Source organism: Electrona antarctica (genome assembly GCF_951216825.1).
Source record: "Electrona antarctica genome assembly, chromosome: 15".
NCBI lineage: Eukaryota > Metazoa > Chordata > Actinopteri > Myctophiformes > Myctophidae > Electrona > Electrona antarctica.
The window spans coordinates 20,564,548-20,577,323 of record NC_136796.1 but is presented as its reverse complement, the minus strand read 5'-3'; the positions used below and the strand labels follow the sequence as shown (position 1 = coordinate 20,577,323).

Genomic DNA, 12,776 nt, shown 5'->3' with positions numbered 1-12,776 from the left:
TGCACGTGTGTGTGTGTGTGCGTGCGTGCGTGCGTGCGTGCGTGCGTGCATGTGTGTGGTCTCCATATCCTGCGCTGTTCATTAGCGTCGATGTGATTATAACATACTTGTAGTGCAGTTGTTTATAAAGCCTGTACCTCGGCCCCCCTGTGGTGACTGACATACAGTACCTGTGAATACTGGTAGAAAGTATTCACATTTATTTTTAAATTTCACTGAAAGGACCCTCCCTTGAGTTGCAGCAACTCGTTTTCAAGGGGGTACACTTTTGAGGTACTTTTACGTGAGTATTTGAGTAGTGTTTGACACTACTACTCCACTACATCTCAGAGGCAAATGTCATTTCGACTCCACTGCAATTATTTGACAGTTTAGTTTATACTAGTTAGTTTTAGGTTTAATTAAGCCCTACTTTTATTTGAAAATTAAACTATGAAGTGCAATTTTGTTACTTTTATGAAAATAACGGTGGCCATTCATAATTAATACTTTTCTATTAGCAGTAAGTATATTTTGATACCTAACTTTTTGTACTGTACTTTTACTTGTAACAGAGCTTTCTACATGGTGGCACTGATAAAAATCTGAGTATTCTTCCATGACTGCAGCTGATACGATCTACCACAGCTTCCTCCCATGCATTCACACACACACCCTTTTCTTCTGTAACACTAACACACGCACACAAACGCACACACGTATCGCCTGCCGCGACCTCGCCCAGTTATGTGCTGTCTTACCGTTAGTTACGCGGCCTGGCATGACTGCACTGCACTCTCAGGTGCTTCACAGCTGAGCGCGCTCCATCTGACGTGAACAGCCCCGTGGCCACGTGTGGAAACAACAGGGATCAAACACTGAACCTGTCCTGCACACGGACAGGTGCAGCGGGAGTTGGACCACCTGGAACCTCTTATCTCCATATTCCTAACTGTTTTTTCGTGAAATAAAGGGATTGTTCACCTTTTTCGTCTATCAATTAACTCACCCCATGAAGACTTGAATTGGTGGATATTTGTTTTGTTTTTGTTGCATCCCTAAGCCAATCATTTGATGACCCCTATGCTCCCTATGCTCACTATACTCCCTATAGAGACACAAAAGAGACTCTTTGGGCCCTATTTTTGCTAGTGCCTTATGCCTAAACCTCATTTTTTTTATTTTTTACTATTTTGAAAAATATTTTGGAATAATTCAAATAGCCAATCTACAAGCTCACAACATGTCGATGTATATAGACCGGCTAGTTGAACAACTTTAAAAACCTTTTCAACCCTATGAGTGTCTCCATAGGGAACCACTGCTGGTCATCAAACTATTGGCTTAGGAATGTGCACAAAAACACAACAATATCCGTGAATTCAAGTCTTCATGGGGTGAGTAATCGATAGGGAGAAAAAAAACGTCACCGGATTTCTCCTCCCATCCACTTGCATTGAGCAGCATGAGGCGATTTCACTCCTCTTTCCGGGTAGCATTCTGGGATGGATTGGGCCAAATCGTGAACGCACTGGCCGTTGACTATTATTGCACACGTTCACGTATGAAACAGCGTTCACGTGTCATTGACCCAATAACATGAACGTGCGCAATGATAGTCAACGGCCCAGCACTGGCTCGAGCTGCAATACCAAATTCTACTCTACAGGGTAGGTCTCAATCCCTACACCTCGGGATTTAACCTTTTAACACATAACACTTTTTCAAAAAGGAAATGATGTGGATGCCAGGATGCACTTAGACACAGCATGGCAAAACGTCAGACTTGATCCAAGGCTATAGACCTATGGCTCCCATGTGGATCTTGAACTTGGCTCCAATGTGGGATCTCAGACTTCAATGTGGGCAGCCTGTGACATCAGTCATCTATGACATCAGTCGTAAATGGCATACAGTATGTGACGTATGACTGGACATTTTGGGCAAGGGTTCAGCCCCATCTGGGCAAATTGAGTTACAGCAGATTAGGAACATCTAAAAACATAGACATCAAACACTCACAAGTATCCAGATCACACGTGCCCACGGCAACAACAGCAACTAGTAATGCACTCTGTCGAGCTGCCAACTTGCGCCTTGCACACAAGTAGGGCATGTATGGACTACTTGTGCACAAGCAGAGCACGCCATGAGGTGCGCTCACCACTGGCATCACCGCTTTAAAAAAAAACCCTGATATTTTATATATTGTAATGACGATAAATGACGTTGCCAGAGATGCTGGTCCCTGATTGGGCTACGGTCTTAAACAAGAGAGGACACCGACATACAGTACATACCCCGACATACATACCCAGTCGATCGCAGTACTTGCGCATTCTGCTTGCGCAAGTAATAATGTCCATTATAAAATTAAAGTTACATGTTTCCAAAAAAAACAGGGGGTATACAGTACTTACATACATCATGTCCAGGGAGTGTACTTGTACATCAAGCTGCCTCACACTAGACTAGAGAAACATTAGAAGACCTCATAGTCAAGACCGGTGTGATATGGGCCACACGGAGACTAATTACTCTCCCTTATTGTCGGTAATGACGCAGCAATGCCAAAAACCAATCGCCTTAAAAAACAAAATGGAACAGAGGTATGTTTGATAGCGTCGGATAGCCAGAGGGGCTATACGGACCACGGTTGTTTCTCGTGACAGAGAGCATGTCTCTCTCTCTCTTGCTATCCGGCCCACCTGACCACCTGACCCAGTTAGTCAAACACTGCTTTATTTAGTCTCCAAACAGCCAGCCTCCATTAAGACCATGCACACCGCCCTGCACACCGCCCAGCCTCCATTATGACCATGCACACCGCCCATCCACTCTAAACTAGTCTCCATTATGACCATGCACACTGCCCATCCACTCTCCATTATGACCATGCACACCGCCCATCCACTCTAAACTCACCTCTGACGGGTTTCCTCTGGTTTTAAAGCCCCACGACTACTGCTGGCCTTTGGGGACCATGCAGTGTTGAGCCATTAGTGGATAATACAGTGAGCTGCATGTTTTCATTTTCAGTAACAGGGGTCTCCCCATCTCTTTAGCGAACAGAAAATACATGTTCAGGTCGGAACATTTAACCACTTGAGGGTTTACGTGGTTAAATGTCTGAAAGTACACATTAACATGAAGCAGCACAGGCTTCAGAGTAGACGCACCTCCTGCAGTAGACTGGGCTGACATCTGAACCCATTTCACTTGGCGGCAGGGACCCGTTGCGAGTGCAGGTTTTCGACCCTGCGACCTTCCGCATGAAAGGTGTACGCTCTAACCGCTGCATAGGGTGACCCAAACAGACCCAAACAGGTACATGACATGAATTTAGACTTAAGACTGATGATAGTGCCGTCAAACAAGTCTATGGAGCTATCTATGAAATACAGTTTTATACAATCTGTAAAGTCATGCTTCATCGCTCTCTCAGCTACAGGGTAAAATGGATTATAATCACAATATAGAGGCATTTATCACTCACTTTAACCACAAATAAATATCACTTAGACCGCTTAAGTGGTTAATGCAGCAGGAGGCGAGCAGCATCAACATGAGGCCCATTGGAATCAGTCACGCAGGGAAGACAGAGTCAAAAGCAACCTTTGTGTTTATTTCCATCTCAATGAAACTGTTGTGCACTTAGCCTTTTTCGGATACGATTTCTCCCCTACTTTTCACTGGCTGAATCAGATTAGAAAAAAACAACCTGTCAACCAATTCTGAGAATAGTTCCAAGTAAGCAGGGCTCTTTGTGTGAGTATCCGTGTGAGTGTGTGTGTGTGTGTGTGTGTGTGGACATGTCTCTGTGTGTGTGCGCGTGCGTGCGTGCGTGCGTGCGTGCATGCGTGTGTAAAGGATTTAGCTAGTTGTTAGCTCAGAGTTAACTCTGAAATAAAAGTATTCTCTACAGTCTACACAGTGTATCTGTCAGGAGGGGCAGTGTTGTGTCAAGAGATTACCTTACTGTGGTCTAATACAGACACTAGCTAAGATCCATGCTGGGCAATGGTGAAAGTAAAGAAGCACATTATTACTTAACAAACTTAACAAACATATTGTTGACCAGAGCCCGACAGGGCTCTATACTAGTATATTTTCTGTTTTATTCTATATTAAATATCTTTGCTGAAAATCATCAAGACATCAAGTTCACGTTGATCTGCTATTTTCTGCAAAAGTCTTGACCGGGTACTGTAAGTATACCAATACTGCAATGCAGAAATACTTTTGTAAAATTAAAAGTCCTCTATTAAAAAACATACTTTAGTCAAAGTACAAAAGTATTGGCATCAAAATATGATACAATGGTAGCCTATACATGGGCTAATTCAATGGTTTTGGAACTTAAGGCAAGCCAAAATGGGCAAGCCAAAATTTCAAGTCAAGGCAAATTTCACAGAAAAAATATCAGATCTAATAAGCTCAGAATGTGTCACATCGCAACGCATTGTGAGCTTGTTATTGCTAAACATATTGTTATTTTCTAAATCTCAAGGCACACCTGGACTTGTCTCAGGGCACACCAGAGTTAGGGTTCATGGCCAGTGTCACAGCATGTCACGCAAGCAGCGGAGTTGTTCAAAGAACGAAAGTGTGCTGGTGTGAGACACATGACCTGCCACCTGCCGCTGGCTGACACGTGGCCTTTGACCCCAGTGGGGAAATAGCCTACATTCCTGCACGCATGAACTCAGACAGGACAGCAAGGACAGCAGGCTATCATGAGTCCCAAACTGTGTGCAGAGGAACACTGGTCTGCCTGGAAACTATACACTGTACTGTGGACAGGGGGGATAGAGAGAGAGAGAGAGAGAGAGAGAGAGAGAGAGAGAGAGAGAGAGAGAGAGAGAGAGAGAGAGAGAGAGACAGAGATGCAGGGAGAGTGAACATGCTAGCTTCCTGTTGTTGAGTATCTTGTCTATAGCAGTGCCGAATGGCCTGTGTGACATCTCTGCTGTGACAGAGGTCAACACGCCCTCATTTAGCCATCATTTAGAATGATAACCATAGCTCTCAGAACATAAACACCTTCTCACCTCAAGAGAAACTGATATACATCCATATACGCCCTCTCACCTCAAGAGACCGATATACATCCATATACGCCCTCTCACCTCAAGACAAACTGATATACATCCATATACGCCCTCTCACCTCAAGAGAAACTGATATACAGTATGTATCAATACACTCATATCACCCCAGAGACTGATATACACCCTCATGTTTTTCCAAGCATACATTTTACAAGATTTACAAGCTCACAACGCATCACATTGTGACCCGCTGTGAGCTTGTAGATTGGCTATTTACACCAGTTCCTCTTTTGGTTAGGGAACCACTGGCCTATCACCTCAGAGATACAGATACTACTATACTACTAATACTGATATCACATCTATGCATTTCTAAAAGGGACATCATTATTATCACTGTAGCTATGATCAGCACCAATAAGATCACTTCATACGAAAACCAAAGCAAACGCTGCTGAAAATAGGCTAATACACTGTGAAATGCATGGAAATAATAATCATAATTATTCATAATTACACACTCACAGGGTGATTACATAAATGGCGTTGAGATTTCAGGCAAAGTAAGCAAGTGGTAGGGATTGTCATCTCAACTCTTTCTGGATAATTTCTGTTAATGTTTTATTTTATTTTAATGTAGCCTATTATCATTTTTTGGGGCACCAATGGCCTAATGAATATTGTAATGCCTGACGACCTTTGCTGCATGTCCTCTCTCTCTCTCTCTCTCCCTATTTCTTGTCACTGTGGCCCGCAGGTTGAGAATCTCATGGCATATATAGGACCCCCCTGGGCATATTGGACCCCCCTGGGCATATAGGACCCCCCTGGGCATATAGGACCCCCCTGGGCATATAGGACCCCCCTGGGCTTGGGGGCATATAGGACCCCCCTGGGCATATAGGACCCCCCTGGGCATATAGGACCCCCCTGGGCTTGGGGGCATATAGGACCCCCCTGGGCATATAGGACCCCCCTGGGCATATAGGACCCCCCTGGGCTTGGGGGCATATAGGACCCCCCTGGGCTTGGGGGCATATAGGACCCCCCTGGGCATATAGGACCCCCCTGGGCATATAGGACCCCCCTGGGCATATAGGACCCCCCTGGGCTTGGGGGGCATATAGGACCCCCCTGGGCTTGGGGGCATATAGGACCCCCCTGGGCTTGGGGGGCATATAGGACCCCCCTGGGCTTGGGGGCTCTTGGGGTAGAGAGTCACTGGGTCAGGGCGTTCCACAGATTTATTCCTGCAGCGCTGAATGTCCTGTGGCCTGGAGGGACAGTGGAAGTAGGAGGGGAATGTCCTGTGGCCTGGAGGGACAGTGGAAGTAGGAGGGACACAAAAATAGCCACTCTGCAAGCTCACACGGCATCGTGCTGTGACAGCATTGTGAGCGTTTACAGTATATCAGAGAGATGTGAGCTTGTAGATCTGCTTGCTGTCTGTCGGCACAACCCACAGCGGACTGAATTACTCCTAATATTACTCCTAAGATAGTTTTATGGAGGGGGCACTGTGACAATTTGTAGACGAACAGAATCTGCTTATGTCCCAAGTGCCCAATCTTTTTGAGGTGCCCTGCCCCTCCATGCCCTTGTATGTTTGTGTGAATCATATAGCGATGATTTGATTGGCTGAGCACGGAATTGAGATGATTTGATTGGCTGAGCAAAGTAAAGTACGTATTGAGGATAAAAAGTGAGGGCAGAAAAGTGAAGACACAAATTACGATTGGCCGGGATGAGATCATGTATGATGATATATGGTGATAAGAGTGCCCGTCACTTCACACGGGTGTGATTTTTTTAATGTGTGAGCAATTCTCACACATCGTGCTGATGTCCACGTTTTACTTGCCCAACAAAACGATTATTGCTTCTGATTCCGTGTCTGACACACTGTGAGATAATCACAATTATTTTCCATAATCGTTTTCTAAATAGTTAAAATAGCAGATCTATACGAGCTTGTAGATCAGCTATTTCCACTATAAATGTGATTTTTTTCCCTGTTTTTTTCTGTTTTTCTGTGTTTGTGTGAACACAAACATTGGCTTGTGATTGGCTGATCACTCAAAGTACATAGTGAAAGTGAGGGCAGAAAAGTGAAGACGCCAAAAGTGATTGGCCGGAATGACTTTTGTGATGATTTGATTGGCGGAGCACAGAATGTGATGTATGAGAGCACCCGTCACTTCACACGAGTGTGATTTTTTTGTATAGTTATTAAATCAGTCAGTAATTTCTTTTAATATTTTTCTGAGGCCTATTTGTCAAATCTGCCCTGTGCAAGCCAAACAGAAATGTAATTTCTATTCATTATGCTCCAGTATTCAATGACAAAAACTCAATCAAATCGTTAATGGTAATTATTTGTCATGTACAGTTTCATAATCATGACAGTCCTACTCGTCTTGGCATTTCACACAATGCTGAAATGTTGCAACACTCCCTGCTAAATGACCAAGTTTAAACATTGTCAGAAAATAGGCCAGGAGCAATTTGCATCCAGCAGCGAAATGAAAGCAAGGGGCTGAATATTCAGTGCAAAACAAAACAGAAAGCTTCTACATAAATAAAGTCTCCTACTGCAACTAATCCAACACGCTAATTAGAACTGAAAAAACAAAAAAGAAACGTCTGTATTGCTGCTGCTGGAATAGTTTTTAGATATTTCATATTCATTTTATCAGACCCTTCCAGATTTCTTTGAGACATTTTGGAAATGGGAGGTTGGGGCAGCTACGCAACACGACAGTTGCAGAACGACACTTCCGCTTTTTGGCAAGGCGCTGCTGGGTGTCCTCCTCAGCCACAGCAGTCCGAGGTGCAGCCAGCCTGCTGATGCCGTTTGGCAAGTCGCTGCTTGGTTATCTCCTCGGTGTCACTTGCCTGGTCTTGCCTGTTCCCAAAGGCACTTGGCCTCTGGCTCTGGCCCCTAAAGCTTGCATTATGTACGTACAATCTGGGGTCGTTGTGTCATTAAACATTCAAGTAATGACATATTCCCTCCGTATGGCCGTTCGACATTTATGTCGGTGGTTTCAGCGCTCTCTGGTGGACACAGAGGTGGAGTGCGGGTATACAGGTGTTCCTTCAGAGCATTCAGACGATTGAAATTCTTGCCACATTGTTTGCAGTGGAAGGGCCTTTCTCCAGTGTGGATACGTTGGTGTCTCTTAAGATCACCTAAATCATTGAAGCTCTTGTCGCACTGTTTACAACAGAAGGGTTTTTCTCCGGAGTGAACGCGCCGGTGTCTCTTCAGAGCTCCTATCTGACTGAAACCCTTGTCACATTGCTGGCAGCGGAAGGGCTTTTCTCCAGTGTGGACGAGCTGGTGCGTCTTTAGGTTGACCAGCTGGCTGAAACTCTTGTCGCACTGATCGCAGTGGAACGGTCTTTCCCGGGTGTGAATCAGCTGGTGTGTCTTCAGGTGACTCATCCGACCGAAGCTCTTTTCACAGTGCTGACAGCGGAAGGGTTTTTCTCCAGTGTTAATGTGCTCGTGTCTCTTCAGATTACTCAGCCGGTTGAAATTCTTGCCGCACTGTTTGCAGACGTGGGGTTTCTTTCCCGTGCGCGTCGGCGGAGGCGTCTTCACTTCCGTCCGAGGCAAAGTCTCGATAAACTGTCGATTGTTGTGAGATCTTGGTTCATCTGTGGCGGGTCCCACCTTCTGGACGGTTCCAGCACCACTGGTTGGCTGACCGGCTGCCGGGGTGACACGTCCATTCGAAGGATGCGTCTTTGCTTCTTCTGTCTCTGCAAACCGTTGATGGCTGTAAGATCTCGGTTCATCCATGGGTGCTTCTTGTTCCTGGCTGGTTACGGTGCTCCTGATTTGCCGACAGGCCGCAGAGGGGATCTGATCGTTCCTTAACATTTGGCAGTAGAGGTCGTTGTGACTCTTCTTCACATGTCTGTGGAGGAAGACCTGTGACGCGAAGGCATACGCGCACTCAGAACAGGAGAAGACCTTAGTCTGGGGAGACTGTGGCGTCGCTCGGTCCAGGAGGGCTGCTTCAGAACAGAAGACCTGAGTCTGGGGAGACTGTGGCGTCGCTCGGTCCAGGAGGGCTGCTTCAGAACAGAAGACTTGAGTCTGGGGAGACTGTGGCCTCACTCCGTCCAGGAGGGCTGCTTCATCATAACCCTGCTTCATCGTCAAAGCTGGTCGCAGAAAGTGACGGGGATGAAGTGATTGGAGGGAGGTCTTGGATCTTGGAAGCTTTATTCAATGCGCGCTCTCTCCATCTATGTCTTGTTCTCTGTATCTCTATGTCTCCCAAAGCAAACTATCTTACTCTCAGACTCTGAAGGAGCTTTGCTCCGGGCTGGTACTGCGCCTGCCCTTTATACTGTCCAATAGAGTTTGCCCATGTCATTGTGGTGACGTCGCGATGCCTGATATGGCTGAATATGGAGTCCTGGGTTGACCATTATGTCAAAATACAGTGTCCAATTGGAACCACCTACTGTAAGCTGGCTCCTTTCCAAGTCAACTGAGCAGCGACGTCTCAAGGGAGATGCCAGCCACCCTCTGAGAAAACTCATTTTGGCCACTTGTATCCGCAGCCTTATTCTTTCGGTCATGACCCACACTTCATGACCATAGGTGAGACCATGGTGATCTATAATGTGGTTGATTTTCTCTAACTATATGTAGATATAGTTTGAGGCACCATACTGCCTTCACAACTACGTTGCACATCTGACATCACTATGAGTCTGATGAGACTCAATGTGATGTCACAATGAGTCATTTGTATAGGATTATGGCTGAGTCGTGACTGTGGTTTGTTTATGGTTATGTTATCATAGTGATGTGGCCGATTTTTCATGGCGACTCAGTTGACATCGACAACGATCGACCGACATCGACATTGACATTGACATCGACCGACATCAACCGACATCGACCGACATCGACATTGATCGATCGACAGACATAGATCGACATCGACTTCGACATCGACATCCATCGACATCGATCGACATCGATCAACATCGACCGACATCGACATCGATCGACATCGATCGACATCTACATCGATCAACATCGACCGACATCGATCGACATCGATCAACATCGACCGACATCGACCGACATCGACATCGATCGACATCGACATCGATCGACATCGACATCGACCGACATCGACATCGACCGACATCGACATCGACATCGACCGACATCGACCGACATCGACATCGATCGACATCGGCATCGATCGACATCGATCAACATCGACATCGAGTGATGTCAAGGAAATAGAAAAAGAGAGACATAATTTACTATAAAAAAAACTTTTCATCAATAACAATTCCATCATTCAGAGCAACAGATCCATTTTAGTGTGTGTATGAGTGGAAGATTGTATAATTGGACACAGCAGCAGGTGTAATGCAATCTTGTTTTGGGGAAATCTATTTCATAACAACAAGTCTTCCAGTCATTGGCATTTTGAAGCCTAATTTACGACCCACGTGTGTTTCTAATCTGTGGAGAGAAACGTTTTCATTCAAGGCATCACAGGAACATGTGAGATCCCGTAAGTAACAACCCTGCACGACAGCATGGCTGGGCTGTTAGCATTATTGTGACTCATGTTAGTGACTACTGTATCTGTTGTTATTGAGTAGGAGTGATGTATTTAAAAAAATAAAAACACAAAAAAGGGTTGACAACAGTCATTAGGCTTAATCTCAGAACCCTGCCTGGCAATTGTTATCCAAATTTTGGGCCATTAAAAAAAAAAGTTTATTTCAGGTGTCGTTGTCAACCTTTAGGCTTCCAACTCCACAAAACCGTCTATGTATTGGTGAGTAGCGTAAGTGTTCTTTTTATTTTTGCAGCACTTTCGACTGCTTTCCAGGCTTTTATGCGTGTGCAGGAAGTTGAAAAGTTAAGGAGACGTCCTCCCACTATGGACCAGAGCTAGGGGGTCCCCAGCTAAATGAATGATAGTTAGACTTAGAAATCAAATGGACCTGATTCATGTCTGAAACTCAGAGAGTGTACACATGGAACCAAATGGACCATTACAGTTCAATTTGGTTCCATTTGTACTGTACACACTCCGAGTTAAATGAACAAAGAGGAATTTGCCGTGGAGTTTAGTGTCATAGAGATATAAATGGGGGTAGCCTAGGTGGCCTATAACGCATGTCAAATCGGGGGTCCTTGAAATGAAATAAAAAGGTTGACCATCACTGGTTTAATGCTCACACATTAATTTCCCCTTTTCTGTTGAAAGGCACACGGAAACGCCCAAGCTTTCAATTGCACAACATTCAGGCCTGTCCAAATTCCTCCACAGCTGATGCTACTGTAAGATGAAAATAAATAGAACAGAAGCAGCCAGTCACGTTGGTGTTGTGAAGACCTGACGCCTGCTTGTAAACATCTGCCCGGTTACACAACAGCGATGCTCGCCCACACCGAGGCCACGGGGTTCTCCGCACTGCCAGATATTGCAAGAGGAACTCTCACGTGTGAAAAATATGAAAATGTGAGAAACGAATACCAAACGAGTCGCCCATTTATCAACTCGCCCCAGGCATGCATAGCTGGCGCAACTGCTCAGTCTGGTATTCCTAAAGTAACCTAAGTAAATTATGCTTAAACGGTTAAACCTAACCTTATTCCTAACCTTAACCCCAGAAAAACTATGCCTAACCCTAAACGTATTTCTAACCTTATTCTCAGTAAAACAAAATAAAGAATACAAGAACCAGCGCACCGAGCGGTCGGCGTGAGGTCAGCGGGAAAAAAAGATTATGGGTGACGGTAGGCTACCTGATACCTGAGAAACAGTGTTAAATGTTGTGACATTTGAAAATGAAGAATTGTGAAAAATTTTCTTATGATGAGCCCAACATGGTTGGTGACACCAGGGTGAAAGTGGTAAAACAATTATAGCTCTATAGTTGCTGGAATCGATGGCCACTAAATTAATTTACACCACAGTAAACATGATGTTCTTATTCATCTTTAGAATGGGTGTGCTTACCCAACTGTACCCAAACACCACCCCACCCACACAGCTGCATGGGTCCTCTGATGGCCCACGCTCGCTTTGTGCCTGTCACCCTTCCCCTCCCTAGAGACAACACACACACACACACACACACACACACACACACACACACACACACACACACACACACACACACACACACACACACACACACACACACACACACTGCAAAGTAAAACTTACATCATCAAATGAAGAAAACATTTTTTTTAGCTCATATTCCCCCCCCCATGCAGTCAGCACCACATCCTACCGTCCAGGTAGAAGACGTCCTCGGACTCCTCTCTCATCATGTCGTCGTAGTCCTCCTCGGACATGTCCATCCTGACTCCTTTCTCTCTCTTTCTATCTGTCTCTTTTTTTTCCTCCAACGGCTGCTTAATCAGGACTCAGGGTGGGATGATGGCGAGCGACTGCATGCGGCTGTGAATTGAAATGGAATGGAATCGACGTCTGGCCTCCTGGGCTCCCCCCTTGGGCCCCCGCCGCCCGTTCCCTGGTTCCTCCTAGTTCCTTCTGGCCCCCCGATGGCTCTGGGGGGGCGACGATTCCGTGCGTTCGACCAATGGTCACTTCCTCGATAGCGTGCACGCGACTCGGTAGAATAGCTTCTGCTCACTGAACTGGGTTGAGTACAGTAACTGCATGTACGTGTGTGCGTGTGTGTGTGTGTGTGTGTGTGTGTGTGTGTGTGTGTAGA

The 12,776-nt window shown here is 45.6% G+C and overlaps 1 protein-coding gene across 1 annotated transcript in view; it reads right to left on the bottom strand.

The window, feature by feature from the left end:
* Positions 1-12,449, bottom strand: part of ripor2 (RHO family interacting cell polarization regulator 2) — a 102,538-nt gene extending 90,089 nt beyond the window's left edge. The window contains exon 1 of the mRNA XM_079522473.1: positions 12,330-12,449. Within this exon, the coding sequence (XP_079378599.1) occupies positions 12,330-12,399 (70 nt within the window). The 5' untranslated portion in view covers positions 12,400-12,449. The remainder of the gene's footprint in view (positions 1-12,329) is intronic.
* Positions 12,450-12,776: the final 327 nt, after the last annotated feature.